Source organism: Netta rufina (assembly GCF_964035555.1).
Source record: "Netta rufina genome assembly, chromosome: 2".
Taxonomy (NCBI): domain Eukaryota; kingdom Metazoa; phylum Chordata; class Aves; order Anseriformes; family Anatidae; genus Netta; species Netta rufina.
Genome location: NC_140124.1, coordinates 127,751,054 through 127,765,396, shown reverse-complemented (window position 1 = coordinate 127,765,396; position 14,343 = coordinate 127,751,054). Strand labels below are relative to the sequence as shown.

Genomic DNA, 14,343 nt, shown 5'->3' with positions numbered 1-14,343 from the left:
GATTAAAAAATAATCTCACTGGTCGTCCTGTAATATTCTTCAACTTATCCGCATCTATCCTGTCAGATGGTTATGATTAAAAATAGGTCAATGGGAGGCTACTGATAGAAATCACATGCAAAACGCACTTGCAATGAATAGTAGTGGGAATGTCCAGACAGTTTAAAATGAAAGAGCATTTCATAAGTTAAAAAAAAAGGGAAGACAAAATTCTAGCATCTTACCAGAGTCTTTACTAGCCTTTTTGCTTTCACTATTGTCTCTCTCACTTGAGTCTTTATCATCACCAACAGCCACTGATGTACTTTTAGCAGACCCTTCTGTGTCTTCACCTTGTTCTTCTGGGGACAAGCACAGAAAAGATCTAACTTAGTGACCATTTAGCAGCACTGAAAGAGGGTGTCAAAACAGGGAGAAGGGTGGCGGGGGGGAGAGAAAGAAGGGAAAGAACAGCACTTTAAAGAGGTTGGACATTAATAACAAATAATTTGCAATACTTCAAAATCTAGCCAGAGATTCTGAACATGTCTTTATCAGAGTATCTGCTTCCCACCAGCATGACAGTTTTAAAGCTTGTCATTTCATATTCTTTAGCTAGAAATGATTTGTGTTAAAATACAGGCACACAGATGCACAGATGCATCACACTGGCTCGAAAAAAAGTAAGCCCATGTAAAAATGTATCTTGAAGCCAAAAAAAAGAAAAAAGAAAAAAAGGGGGAATTCAAATATAAATCCTATTAGTACAGCAGTATCCCGCTAATTGCAGTAAGTAAGTATTAGGTATTAGGTACTGTATTAAATATAAACCTCTGGCTTTGCAAGAGAAGTCTCAAATTTTGTCTCCAGGGGGAGCCATTCAGGATAAATGATAGAACTTGGTATATGGCTTCTGAGGAAGCAGCATTACCCACACCTCACTTACGTGTTCACACCAGCTAGATTACATGGAAATCTTCACAGTAACTCAAGCCTATTTAATTATTCTGTAAATCTTTGCTATGCTGCTACTGGTGGATTAATCTGTTTATGCAGTTAGCTTCTATGCTGGGGCTGTGTTAGCACTAATCCGTGAAAGGCCCACTGTTCCTTTTCATCCTGCGATCATTTGTCTCTCACTGTGCTGATGTCACATTTTAATGAATTTTTAGCAATCTGAGTAATGCCAGATAACCAGACTTGTAACTCCCCACAGCACAGCATGCTGTTTTCATTGCAGCACAAAAAATAAAAATCATATTTCTCAGTTCAGGTAGGAATTATATAAATTAGGAGGTGAAAGTAAAATGGGATTCAAAGCACCAGGCCGCTCAATTTCATAAAATCTTTAATGACCATATAAATTAACCCTGGAAAGGCAAAAGGTCACAGACACACATTTGCATACACTCTTCTATTCACTTTTGATAAGCAGAGCTTTTATGCAGGGAACATGATACAATTAACCCTTCAGGAACCACACAAAATGCAACTACCGACATTTTAAGTGTCAAGCATTAACTGAAAATTACACACTGCATAAAATTTTCATTGTAAATGCTATAGTGATTGAAAGGGGAAATAGTGGCCCTCTTCGCACCCCATGTTTTATTAATAACATTCTGACAGCCGAATGAAATATCCTCTGTCATATGTAGCAGCTGAGCACAAAAAAATTGCTGCTTAGTGCCTTACTTGCAAGCCTGGCACTGAAACTGTATGCCTAGGCAAACAACCCTCAGATCGATGTGGTGACCCTATCCGATTCTCGAGTCTCTGCAAAACCAGAGAGGGTTCGGAATCAGAAGGGGGGAAAGAGAGAAAGAGAGAAAGAGAAAGAAAGAGAGAAAGAGAGAGGAAGAGAAAGAGTGAAAGAAAGAGTGAAACAGTGGAAGGAAGGAAGGAAGGAAGGAAGGAAGGAAGGAAGGAAGGAAGGAAGGAAGGAAGGAAGGAAGGAAAAGAAAGAAAGAGAGAGAGAGAGAAAGAGAGAGAGAGAGAGAGAGAAAGAAAGAAAAAGAAAGAAAGAAAGAAGGAGAGAAAGAAGGAGAGAAAGAAGGAGAGAAAGAAGGAGAGAAAGAAGGAGAGAGAGAAAGAGAAAAAGAGAGAAAGAAAGAAAGAAAGGAAGAAAGAAAGAGCTGCAATTTTGGAAACCAAAAAAAAAAAAAAAAAAAAGGAACAAAAACCAACAACCCCATATCGCAGCCACAGATCAATGTGTTTTGCATTGCCATCAAAATATGATAGGTGAGGACTAAGCCTATGTGTCCACTTTTTGGAATCACATAGAGAGAAAGATTGTCCCCTCTTCTAAAAATAATAGCATATTAAAAAAATAAAGATTACCATCAAAATGGATACCCCACCCCACCCCCCCTCCGTGCTGTTTTAGCACTCTCCCTGCTGCGGCCCCCTGCCCCCTCCTGCGATGATAGCTAATCAAACACGGGAGGCATCCCGGCCACAGCTGGAAGCAGGGCTGTGTTTGTCTGGGTGGCGGGGGAGCGCAGTTCAGGATGCTGTGAGTCTGTGATCCTGCCTGGATCGGGCTGTGTTAATGCCAAGTGCACACACATGAGGCTCGTATCCAGTGTCAGGCCCTGTGGCCTCACGGAGCCTGTGGCAAATCCCTTCTCAACTCATCCTTGGGAATGGCTGCACTGCTTCTTCTACTAGATTTACTGGCCCAGTTCCCCTGGGCTGGAAAATGAAGTGTCAAAGTGCTACTGAGTGTCCTTATCTTGAGGGGACATAAAATTGTAAGGGCTATCGTGGCACACATTAATAAAACATTGTGTGTGTGTCAGGCAAAGAGAAAGAAAATTATGAAGGTACTAAAAGAAAAGCTACAGTATCATCTGGGTCTCATCAGACAATTTTTGCAGGGTGCTCTCCTGTTTTTCTGGTATGTGTTTTAAGTGTGAGAGAAATTCCCAGACATGTTCTCCTATACATCATCGTGGTGTCTGACCTCAGCCTGACCCTGGCAACAGTTTGAGAAATCTGAATGTGAACAAAGACTCTGTGTCAGCAGCAGGGAGAGATTGCGGGATAGACTTTCCCCATCAACTTAATCGCAAACAGCAGTTCTGAGGCCATAACTTTACAGGGCTCCACCAAGCCACAAACACATAACCTTTAGAGGTGAAACTGCCCCCCTCTCCCCACCCCCCTTCTGTGATTTTTCTCAGTGTTGTGGTGTTCCCTTTGATGTAGCAAGGCAATTAGCTCTAATGTTCAAGTACTGCAGACTTGTTTTATGGTTTGAAAGGTGAGAGCTGTTTATTACAGGTAGGCTCCTGGGGGCCATAAAGGCTTTGCAAATTTTTAATCATGCAAAAAACTAATCAAAATGTAACTTATACACACCGTAAAAATTAATATCATTATTATGCATAGTATAAATTGCCTGCCTTGGCTTTCAATGGCACTCACTTCTAGAAAATACATTTGGCATTCATTTCAGAATATTTATGCCATTCACTTCAGAAATAAATTTCACAGACAGAAATGATAATACAACTTCTCATATTTTCCCTCAAAATTACAAAAAGGCTAAGATTCACACAGTTGTGACATTTATCAAAGGGACAAGATGTAAATTCAATAGTTCTAACTTAAAGGTAGTTAGTAAACTTACAAAACAAACAAACAAACAAAAAAAAAACACCTTAAGAAAGACCATCATTAGAATAGATATTGAGGATATTGAATGAAGCACACTATCAAAGACACTACATACCTATGCAAAAGACAAATCAACAAACATTTCTTTTCAGTAATATTTTTGTTCTTACTTCATATGCTAAACAAGGATACTATTAAGTTACAAAAATGTGATGATTCCTGCTTGAAGACACAAAATCAACAAAACAGAATATGATGGGGCCACAGATCCCTGAACTAGTCCTAATATTCTCTTTTAAATTTACATGAGTCCTGACTATATAAATTTACAAATGTCAGTTTTGAAAATGAATAGAACAGCAGATTCAAATGTACTTTAATGACTTTAATAACACTTACTACTGCAATATGATATTTTATTCACACCTGGTTTTATTTTGTCTAAACATTGAAAGTTTCTTTTGATGTTGGATCTCTTGAATTTATCAACTGCCTTAGAATTAAACACACACACACACAAAAAAAAAGAGTTAGCACGGATTGAACTAAAACTGTAAAACCGTGGAAAAAGGAAAACTTAAGCTGCAGAGGTACTGTTAATCAGCTGATGTTGCATATTATATATTCTATGTCATATACGTTTGTATGTTAATCTACACCTGATTCTATTCCACTTTCATGAAAGGAGACCCTTATGACCTTCCTCAGTCCAATGAAGTCAAGATGTGCGATGATTTCAATTGCAAAATCCAGGCCTCACCCAAAGCTGAATAGCAGATACCAGAAGAAAAATTAGATGAATATACATATATATTTGGGAAAAGCCAGACTTACTGAGGTGCAAATAAAAGAACAAATATATCCACCATAGCTATGGCAAGGTATATGGAAAAAAAAAAATCTAATTTTTGAAATAAAATATTGAAAAGTTAAAGGAAAAATGTGGCAAAGTTGAAAGAGCACTGATATATGAATCAATGGACAGCCGTTACTGTTTTAGTCTAGGATTTTTTTGTTGTTGTTGCTGTTGGTAACACTTTTACCTTCTCCAAACTGCAAGTAATTTCCTAAATGAGGATGATCTACCAGTTGTGGATGAGTAATTGTGGTTATGAAAGAGAAAGCAAGATTAAGAAAGTGTTTTTGACTAAGGGCCAGATGGACAAGGAAAAAATAAATCAGTCAACTAAAGTAGTAAATAAATAAATAGGAAATGAGACAGAGATTAAAAAAATATAGTGTTTGTTATTCAATATGTTCAATAAACAGCTAAATCAATAGTACCCATAAATGTTCAGTATAGGTGTATCCCAGGTTCAACTGGGAGAAGGAATGGCTTGATGAGATTAACTATCAGGATGAGAAAGTAACCACTAGCAAAAGATAATGGAAGAATGGACTGAAGAGATGGATAAGCGACAGATAGTATAGGGAAAAGAGGAACAACAAAACAAAACAAAATAATAACTCATACAGTATGCAAGAGAAGAAAAAGTGAATTATGAGCAGGTATTGTGGATTTTATTCTAGAGTATTCCAGTTACTCTACTTAGCTGATAGTAGGTTCTCTCTGATGTCTGGATTGCAATTTATTCACCCATATATTTCAGAAAGCATTCTATTTTCTAGCTAGTCTTGGAGAGCATGAGTGAGAAACAGGATGCCTTGCTCATTCAGGATCTTGACTGCATTCTCTAGTGGTCATAATTCATCTTCAAATAGGATTTCTAATTTCTCATTTAGGGACTCAAGGGGAATAACAGCACCAACTCGTTAATAACTGTTTCTAATCTCTGTGTCATATTTAAAACTATTGCTTTTAGAAGGCTGAACTTCCCACAAACAAGCTTATAATTAAATGATGATCATCATATTGACCAGAAAGTGCTAACCAGCACTTTGTATCAAATTGTACCATTTTGTTTTGTGGTGTATCATTTGAATTTTTATAGCAGTCTAATGTTTATTTTCTTCTGTTTGTATTACTGTGTTAGAGAAGCCCTACTGCAAAGCTGGCTGAACAGAGCACGCTGTGGTAGCTCCTTCCCAATGAGTGTTACAAATCACACCCACTCCACCCATCAGCCAATATTCCCCACTTGCCACACTCAGCCTCACCCCTTTGGCTACTGGTGAGTAGCAGCCTTCATCTACCCTACTTCTTTTTTTCTCAACTTCTGAAGGTAAAAAAAAATCATTATCACCAGTTAATTCACCTGGTACTTCATTTTTTTTCCTATTCTAGTATACATTTATATATGTATATACATGTAAACATCAGTCTACTTAGAGCTGCTGAAAGAGAAGGAATATTCTTCTGAGCAATTTAGAGGGGTGTGGTGTCCTTTGCAGTTCGGCTGCTGAGCAAGCTCTCCCTTTATCTTGCTGCTCGCTGGAATTGACTGTTTCCTAGTCTTCCTTTCATATTCTCAGAGTAAATCAGGATCAGAAGCATGTTTTACTCTGATAATAATGTAAAATGTTGGTAAACTTATATCGAGCCACACTGGCTGATCAGAAAAATGGAAAATTTGTGGGGGTTTGCTGTTGTTGTTTTATTTTTATATTAATATTTCATTAAATATTTTGCAAGAGGCAAAAAAAAGCATGTGCTGACAAAACCATTAACAGAGAATGTCAGCTATTCAGAAACTCAGCAATGTTTTCCAGATGTGATTGGAGATGCACAGTTAATCATTTATTATGCAAAAAGGGATACTTTTCCTACTTGGCCATCTCTAGAAAGGCATTGAAGCATGAATCTATATTGAAAATAGTCAAACTTTTCCAACTCGGGACTTTTCTTTTGGCTGCCACTATGGTTCACAGAAACTGCTGTTTTCCCCATCAGCAAAAGGTATGAAGAAAACTAGCACTGTCTGACTTGAGCTGTAATACGTTTACATCAGGGTTATTTTGAAAAGAAAATTCAATCTCATTGCTAATTCTTATTTAACATGCTGGTTTGGATACACCCTGCCTAATTTAAGGCACTGCCCCAATATTCCTCCCTATGGAAGGACAGGCAGGGGTCTTCGGGGCACAACTCAGACTTCAGGAAGCCTCTGGAGCTGTCTAATTCCTCCCTGACTATAGAGGGATTTTAGTGAAATTTACTGTTTGAGTGTAGACTTCTCAAACTGGCACTGCAGCTAAATGTTAGAAGTTAGGTGGGTGAACCTGAGCCTGAGCCTAACCCAAAGTTCAAAAAGTCAATGAGAGTCTCCTCATTACTTTGCCAGTTTATTGGGCGCTCATTTCTAGTCTGTGGGGAAAATAAATAAATAAATAAATACTGTATCTTCACAGTATCACCTTTCTTGCATACCTCTTGTTCAGCTGTGTTTTACTTTTCTGTGTTGCTGTTCAATCTGTTTTCAATGTCCCTTCATATACAAATGCTTCTGCTGTCCCTGATTTCTTGCATTTTTTCCTACCTCCCACATGAGCTCAGTTTCCAATACCTCATGTAAGTGGTGAGATTTGCTCTCCCTTTTGCACTTTCCAGAACAATCTTTTAGAACAATCTTTTTTTTTTTATTATTTACAAAGAAATCCTCAATGTTAATTAGCAGCTCGTTTTAAATGTAATTTAAATTACCTATTTTATTATTGACTCAGTTTTTGGGCTTCTCTCTGAAATACACTGTAAAATCCTTCTCATTTACCTTCCAGATTTTCTCTCTGAATTATTCACCTCTTTTTGGCTCACTAATAATATATCTCTGAAATTATCTGTAAGGAATTCTGTTACGCATATATTTCTCCTTTGTCTTTTGAGAATACTAGAGTAAAAGAATTTATTTTCTTTGCCATCTCCTGATCATTTTGGACTGACTTCTTATTCTCTGGTGGTCTAGCAGACCTAATGACTCTCTTCTGCATGGTTTTTACTTCTGAGATACAATAACAATTCCTATTCAGCTTTTCTAGGTACCTTCACATAGTTGTTCCTCCTAGCCAACCTTTATGTTCAGTTTTATTAACATAATTTTGGCTTTATTTCCATTTTTAAGGATACTTTCTTCTGACCTGAATAAATTCTTGTACTATTTCTTGTCATGTAGCTAAACTACACCCCTCCAGTTTTAATACTCCTACCCCTTGATGCTAAGTGTCACAGGCAGAAGTGGGTGATTTATTTACATGGGGGAAAAATACCTGAACATAACCACCTTTTATTTTTTGATTATCTTTTTTAAATAACCTTTACACAATTATTCACTTTTTCACAGTTACCTGATAAATACTTTATAGCATATATATAGCAGTCTGTGATTATTATTATTTTTTATTAATTTATTTGTTGCTAATATCACTTGCATCTTCAGAGTTCAAAAGTATGCACACAACATATGCACACAGCATATTCATTGTTTAACATAGGTATGTACCAAATGGTCTTTGATTTTTTGGAAAGACAACACAGGTGCTTCAACCCAGATAAAAATGGTTGAGTGATGTGTAAGAATCTTCACCAAGATTTCCACTGCCAAAAATTTCCTCTAAAATTTTCCTGTAGAAACCATGTTTCCTGTTTATAGCTGTACCATACAAAACATAGTACATTGACACAGGGTCTCAAGACCACTACTGAGAAAGAAGGAAATTATAAAAATCTTCTCATCAAAACTAGCAAAAAGAAGTTAAAAGCAGTGATACTTTCCTGTCTCCTTGTCTCCCATTCCCTTCTGTTACTGTCTTCCCTTTCACCCTCTAGTCCCAGTCTGGAAAACTTGGATAACAAACTCTTGTGTCATTATTCAAATATTATTCAGTTTTGTGGAATGTTCCTGACTCATATCATTTGTGTGTAACATGCTATGTCTCCATCCTTTTCATCCACAACAGCCTATAGGAACCTTCCTGTTCTATTGCAGTGCTTCAAGGCCTAAAGCTAATTTTTTCTTGCTTCATTGTCTGAGATCAGGCTACACTATCCTATTAATTACTCAGGCCTGAAGCTCAAATCTGCTGCCAAGTTTGTCAGAGACACCTGCATGATGTGCTCTGAAGATAAGAAATATCAATTAGTTCTTAGCACAATAATGGGTGACATAAATACTGAAAGAGAGTAGAACACATACATAGATTTTCTGAATTTAGAAATGCTGGTTCTAGGGGTTCTCCTAGTGCCAAATCAAGCACTTCACATCACCTTCTCTTGCTGTCAAGCTTCTTGAGTGGCATATCACAGAATCACAGAATTTCTAGGTTGGAAGAGACCTCAAGATCATCAAGTCCAACCTCTGACCTAACACTAACAGTCCCCACTAAACCATATCCCTAAGCTCCACATCTAAACGTCTTTTAAAGACATCCAGGGATGGTGACTCCACCACTTCCCTGGGCAGCCTGTTCCAATGTCTAACAACCCTCTCAGTAAAGAAGTTCTTCCTAACATCCAACCTAAAACTCCCCTGGCGCAACTTTAGCCCATTCCCCTTCATCCTGTCACCAGGCACGTGGAAGAACAGACCAACCCTCACCTCGCTACAGCCTCCTTTAAGGTACCTGTAGAGAGCAATAAGGTCGCCCCTGAGCCTCCTTTTCTCCAGGCTGAACAAGCCCAGCTCCCTCAGCCGCTCCTCATAGGACTTGTTCTCCAGGCCCCTCACCAGCTTCATTGCCTTTCTCTGGAATTGCTCAAGCACCTCGATGTCCTTCTTGTAGTGAGGGGCCCAAAACTGAACACAGTACTCGAGGTGCAGCCTCACCAGAGCTGAGTACAGGGGGACGATCACTTCCCTAGCCCTGCTGGCCACACTGCTTCTTATACAAGCCAGGATGCTGTTAGCCTTCTTGGCCACCTGAGCCCACTGCTGGCTCATATTCAGCCGACTATCCACCAATACTCCCAGGTCCTTCTCCGCCAGGCAGCTTTCCAACCATTCCTCTCCCAGCCTGTAGCTCTGCTTGGGGTTATTGCGCCCCAGGTTCAGGACCCGGCACTTGGCCTTGTTGAACTTCATGCAGTTGGCCTCAGCCCATCGGTCCAGCCTATCCAAATCCTCCTGCAGAGCCTTCCTACCCTCAAGCAGATCGACACACGCACCTAACTTGGTGTCATCTGCAAATGATGGCATGGATGGCTTTATTTGTACCCATTTTTCATTTTACTCAAACGGTGCAGAACACTAGATGTTTTCCTTTGTCTTTCATTTCCTCATTCCTTTAGTTATATTTATTAATTCCCACTGTTCAGTATATAACACTTTAGCCTTTGCTACCCGATTGTCTCATTTGAATGTTCTTTCTCTAATACATACTTTAAGTAACAATCCCCCCACCTTAATTTTCACTGTCAGCAACATAATCCTATTTCTGCTGAAGCCAAGGGTATCCCTTGTTTATAGACTCCCAGTTCACAACTGCTTAACAAACACAAATCTACACTGTCAATTTAGCTAAATGCCTTGTGAGGTGATGCTGTTCATAACACTGAAAATATTCCAGAAAAAGCCTCTGAACAAGACCTGAACTTGAAATTTGTTCTTAAAGAGTTCAAACAAGTTGATGGGTCCACCCATTTATAAGCTTAAGGTAGACTTCCCACCACTGTCTTTTAATTTGCTTATAACTTCAGTAAGTGTGAACTTCTTAGGCTGAAATCTGTTGTGCTGAATTTCTGTTGTAGGTTGGATATCAATGCATTTTTTAAAAATTTCAGACAAAATGATTTCACTACTTCTGAGAATAGGAATAAGACAAATACATTTTCTTACATATATATATATTAGAAATCTTTACAATTTCAGTAATTTTGAATTGGAACCCAAAATTCAGCAGGCAGAATGATGTCTGGCATATGTCACATTGTATAGAACTGCTCAAATTCAGCCAACCTTTGAAGAATTCTACCTGCCCATGCTCCGAAAAGTCGCTTGTACTGAAGAGCTAAGATTCTCCTAGAAATGCATAATCACTGAACACACTCACCTCCCACAGTGCTGAGAGCTCACCAAAGTGTGTATTCAGTCACACCCCACAGAGCCTCTGCAAACCTCTTCTCCCAGGTACTGTACTAAGCAATGTGCATGCGTAGAGCTCTACTAAAATACAAACTCTCCTGTCAGCTCCCCTGTACAACCAGACTACAATCTCAGCATCCTTACTATGGTAAAACTGAACTTTGCTTTATTATTTTTCTTTTCTGCTGTATGCCATTGTATAGTGCACAACAGATTGCTATAGGAGAGCAGGAGCAGCATGTTCCCCTTTGCTGTCATACTGACAGGAGCAAAAGAAGTATGGAAGTGAGATTTGGCAATTACAGAAAGAACTGGGGAGAGGTAAGTAGAATGTGCTCAGAAGAAGAGAAAAGAATGTAGATAGAGAAACTGAGGTCATAATTAGGATCAAATGAAACTATTTAAATGGTAGGAGACTAGGATGAGAAACAGCAGGGTATCAAATTCTGGTACAAAACTGGTCTTAAGGATGTAGAGTTGTCTGGAAATGAAAGAGCATACCACTGGAATATACCAAATAAATAAATAAGGTAAAGATGTTGAGACATGTTGAGAGGTTTGTTCAGGGATATTAAAGTTGGCACCCAGTGGGTATGGAAGTGTGCATTGCTGGGTATGGAAGGGAACTGGAAATAAAGAAGGGATATCTAAAGAATGAGCAACAGAAGACAAGAAAAATAGACAGCACTGGTGGGGTGGGAAAAGTCATGTATGAAGAGAGTTGAGGTGAGATGAGGAGAGAAAATGCTAGATGAAAATAGCATTTTCATCTTTTTCATCATTTTTCATTTCTTTGCAAGGAGATTGGAAATTAATGTGCTCTGTTCAAAATTAAATCCCTGATTCTTTGTTTTCATCATTCTTCTTTTGGCTTACTGCACTGCCCTTTACTGGTACTTGTCTCTGGTGAGATCAAAATCCTTCCACTACTTTCAGATGGTTCATTATCTCTGCTAAAAGAGGTTTGGGTAGCAAATCCAAACTCAACAATGTTTCACATAATTTTCAGCACAGTAGTATATGACAACTTTTTTTTTTCCTGTTCAAGTCTTCTAAAAATGACTGTAAGATTTAGATGCAAAACAAACAAGGGAAAAGTTTATATAGAAGCATTAATAATATCACAGAAATCAAATACTCTAATATCTTAGAAAATTCTTCAAGACACTTCCCTGTTGGCACAATCTCTAATTTCCTGATCAAGCTTTATCTTGTGGCAAAGACTGCCCTTATTTACTGCATAAAAATAATGAATAATTTTCATTTGGTGAAAAACTATTCTGGATTTTGTTTTCTTCTTGCTATTTAACACATGGGAGTGTAGTGCCAGGACAAAGAATAATGGTTTTAAAGTAAAAACATGTAAATTTAGATTGGATATTAGGAAAAAAATATATTGCTATGAGGGTGGTGAAGCACTGGAACAGGTTGCCCAGAGAAACTGTGGATGCCCCATTCCTGGAAACGTTCGAGGCCAGGCTGGATGGGGCTTTGAGCAACTTGGTCTAGTGGGAGGTGTCCCTGCCCATGGTAGGGGGGTTGAAACTAGATGATTTTTAAGGTCCCTTTCAACCCAAACCATTCTATGATTCTATGCAGCCACTTGTTTTATTTACCACATCTATTTAACCTATTCTGGATATATATATATATATATATATATATATATATATATATATATATAAATATTATCATTGACTTTTTACTGTTGCACAAACATTAATGAATTTATCTTCATTATGTCCTAAGAGGTGAGCAGGAAATTCTCCAATTTCAGAAAAGGAAGGCATAGAAATTGAGGTTGAAAAAAATCTACTAACTCGGAGAACCCAGTTTGATACAGATGGGACCCAATTTTTTCCAAGTACATAGCAATATATAGCACTTTATATACTCAAAGCACAGCACTGATTGCTTTCATTTGCAGCTCTGTGTGTTCAGCACTTATTTAACACTATACTACAGCCTCAAATCAAGCACTCAGAAAATGAAGGCCACACAGTCAGTGAACTCCTCTGAAAAGTCTGGGTAAGGTGACCTGCTTAGGATTAAAAAAAAAATAGGAGCTCTCCAGCAGAGACAGAAAGCAAGTTTTTCAGTTGTCTTAAGCATAAGACAACTTATTTCTCTTCCTAGGTTCCCCAGTCTCCCTCACTACCCACTTCCTCAATTGTTCAGCAAACATGCTGAGGCTCTATAGACAGTTTCTGCCACCCCTGCACAGCACTGATTCATCCATATTCCCATGCAGCTTCATTCTATTAACTCATAAAGGAAAGGGGGAATTGCTATGAGACCAGGTAATTACAGACCCTATCTTCATGCATACATACGTTGTGTTGAATTAAAGTAGTACAACGTGTATTAGTTCTTCTTGATTATGACAGTGGTTTCTTTAAGAAGCAGAAACAAATCTACTACATCAACATGTGAACATCCCCTTTCTCTTGTTCATGAGCGTAAAATCAGCAAGCAATGTCTATTTAGAGATGTCATTATCTGAATATTTTCTGTGCCATATAAAGTCATAAAATGCATAAGAATAGACTGTAAGGCAATGCACAAGGATTTTCCTGCAAAAATCAGGCTGCAGTTCGCAGAGTGGTGTGACTTTGTGAAATATCAGCATGGATTGGCTTTGTTTGAGTAAGGGTATTCATAGATGTTCAAATCTTCAGAGGTCATACTACAGAAGAATGGGCTTAAGTGAATACACATTTGATTTTCAGAAGTGCTCAGTATTGTCCCAGCACCGATGGACTGAAAGCTGAGCAGTTTCAAGAATCCACATACTCTCAGAGAAATTAGCAAAAACCCATACATTAGGCACAGACGACCAATGCAATCTAAATGGTCAACACCTGGCCTTTAAGCAGATTTATAGTCCTCATAAAACATATAACCTCCATACACAGTAACCTACAAATACATTGAGAAAGTTCCACTCATTTCAAATCATGTGTTCACAAAACCATGTGTGCTGGACTTTGAGGTCTGGAGATTATAATAGTCGCTCATTTATTTCACTTGAAAAGTGGAACATGATGTGAAGTAAGCAGCAAATAACTTCCAAAAGCAGACGAAAAAAAATACCCTATGAAGTTGCTTATTATAAAAGCAAGATTAATTTAGGCACCTTCATTGATAAATAAATAAATAAATAAATAAATTCTGCTGCTTATGGTATGTTTAAGCCATGGATTTTAAAATAATTCTGGTTTTAGTCTCATATAGTATCTAAACATACAATGTCCTTTTTAAAATGTGACTAAAAGAGCCAGAATTATCTTAAAAATTAAGTCTTATATGGATCTTCTTTTTTTCTTAAATGAATTTAATGGACATTTTAGGCACAGTCCTAGTTAGCTACTTTCATGTTGCTTTATGTTGCACTCAGACAGGTTTGCTTATCTGGAGACATTTCTGAGCAGAACACATGAAAGACAGGACAAGCACTTCAGTTAACTGTGTGAGGATGCAAGATGAAGCAATTACTGAAATCACTATGCTTTTCTGACTGAAATCCCTTCTTTTCAGATATTACTCCCTTTGGCACCCCAAAGCAGCTCAGGCAGACATCGTTTTTCTTTCCTGTATCTACAATATATTTACTGCTTTCTATTTAAGAATTTTTTAAAAGTTTATTTCATGGATAAGAACCAGTGCTCCAGTTAAACTCACTGAAGAAACTAGGTGTGGGATTTTGTCTATTTTTAACAGGTTGTGTCCTACATGCACAGGTTGGTGGACTGAGAGGTATGCCATGCCT

The 14,343-nt window shown here is 38.0% G+C and overlaps 1 protein-coding gene across 1 annotated transcript in view; it reads right to left on the bottom strand.

Moving 5' to 3' along the window:
* ZFHX4 (zinc finger homeobox 4) overlaps positions 1 to 14,343 on the bottom strand; it is a gene marked incomplete at its 5' end in the record, with an annotated part of 127,160 nt that overhangs the window by 24,647 nt on the left and 88,170 nt on the right. Inside the window, one exon of the mRNA XM_084282076.1 lies at positions 225 to 341. Coding sequence (XP_084138202.1) covers positions 225 to 341 — 117 coding nt within the window. The remainder of the gene's footprint in view (positions 1 to 224; positions 342 to 14,343) is intronic.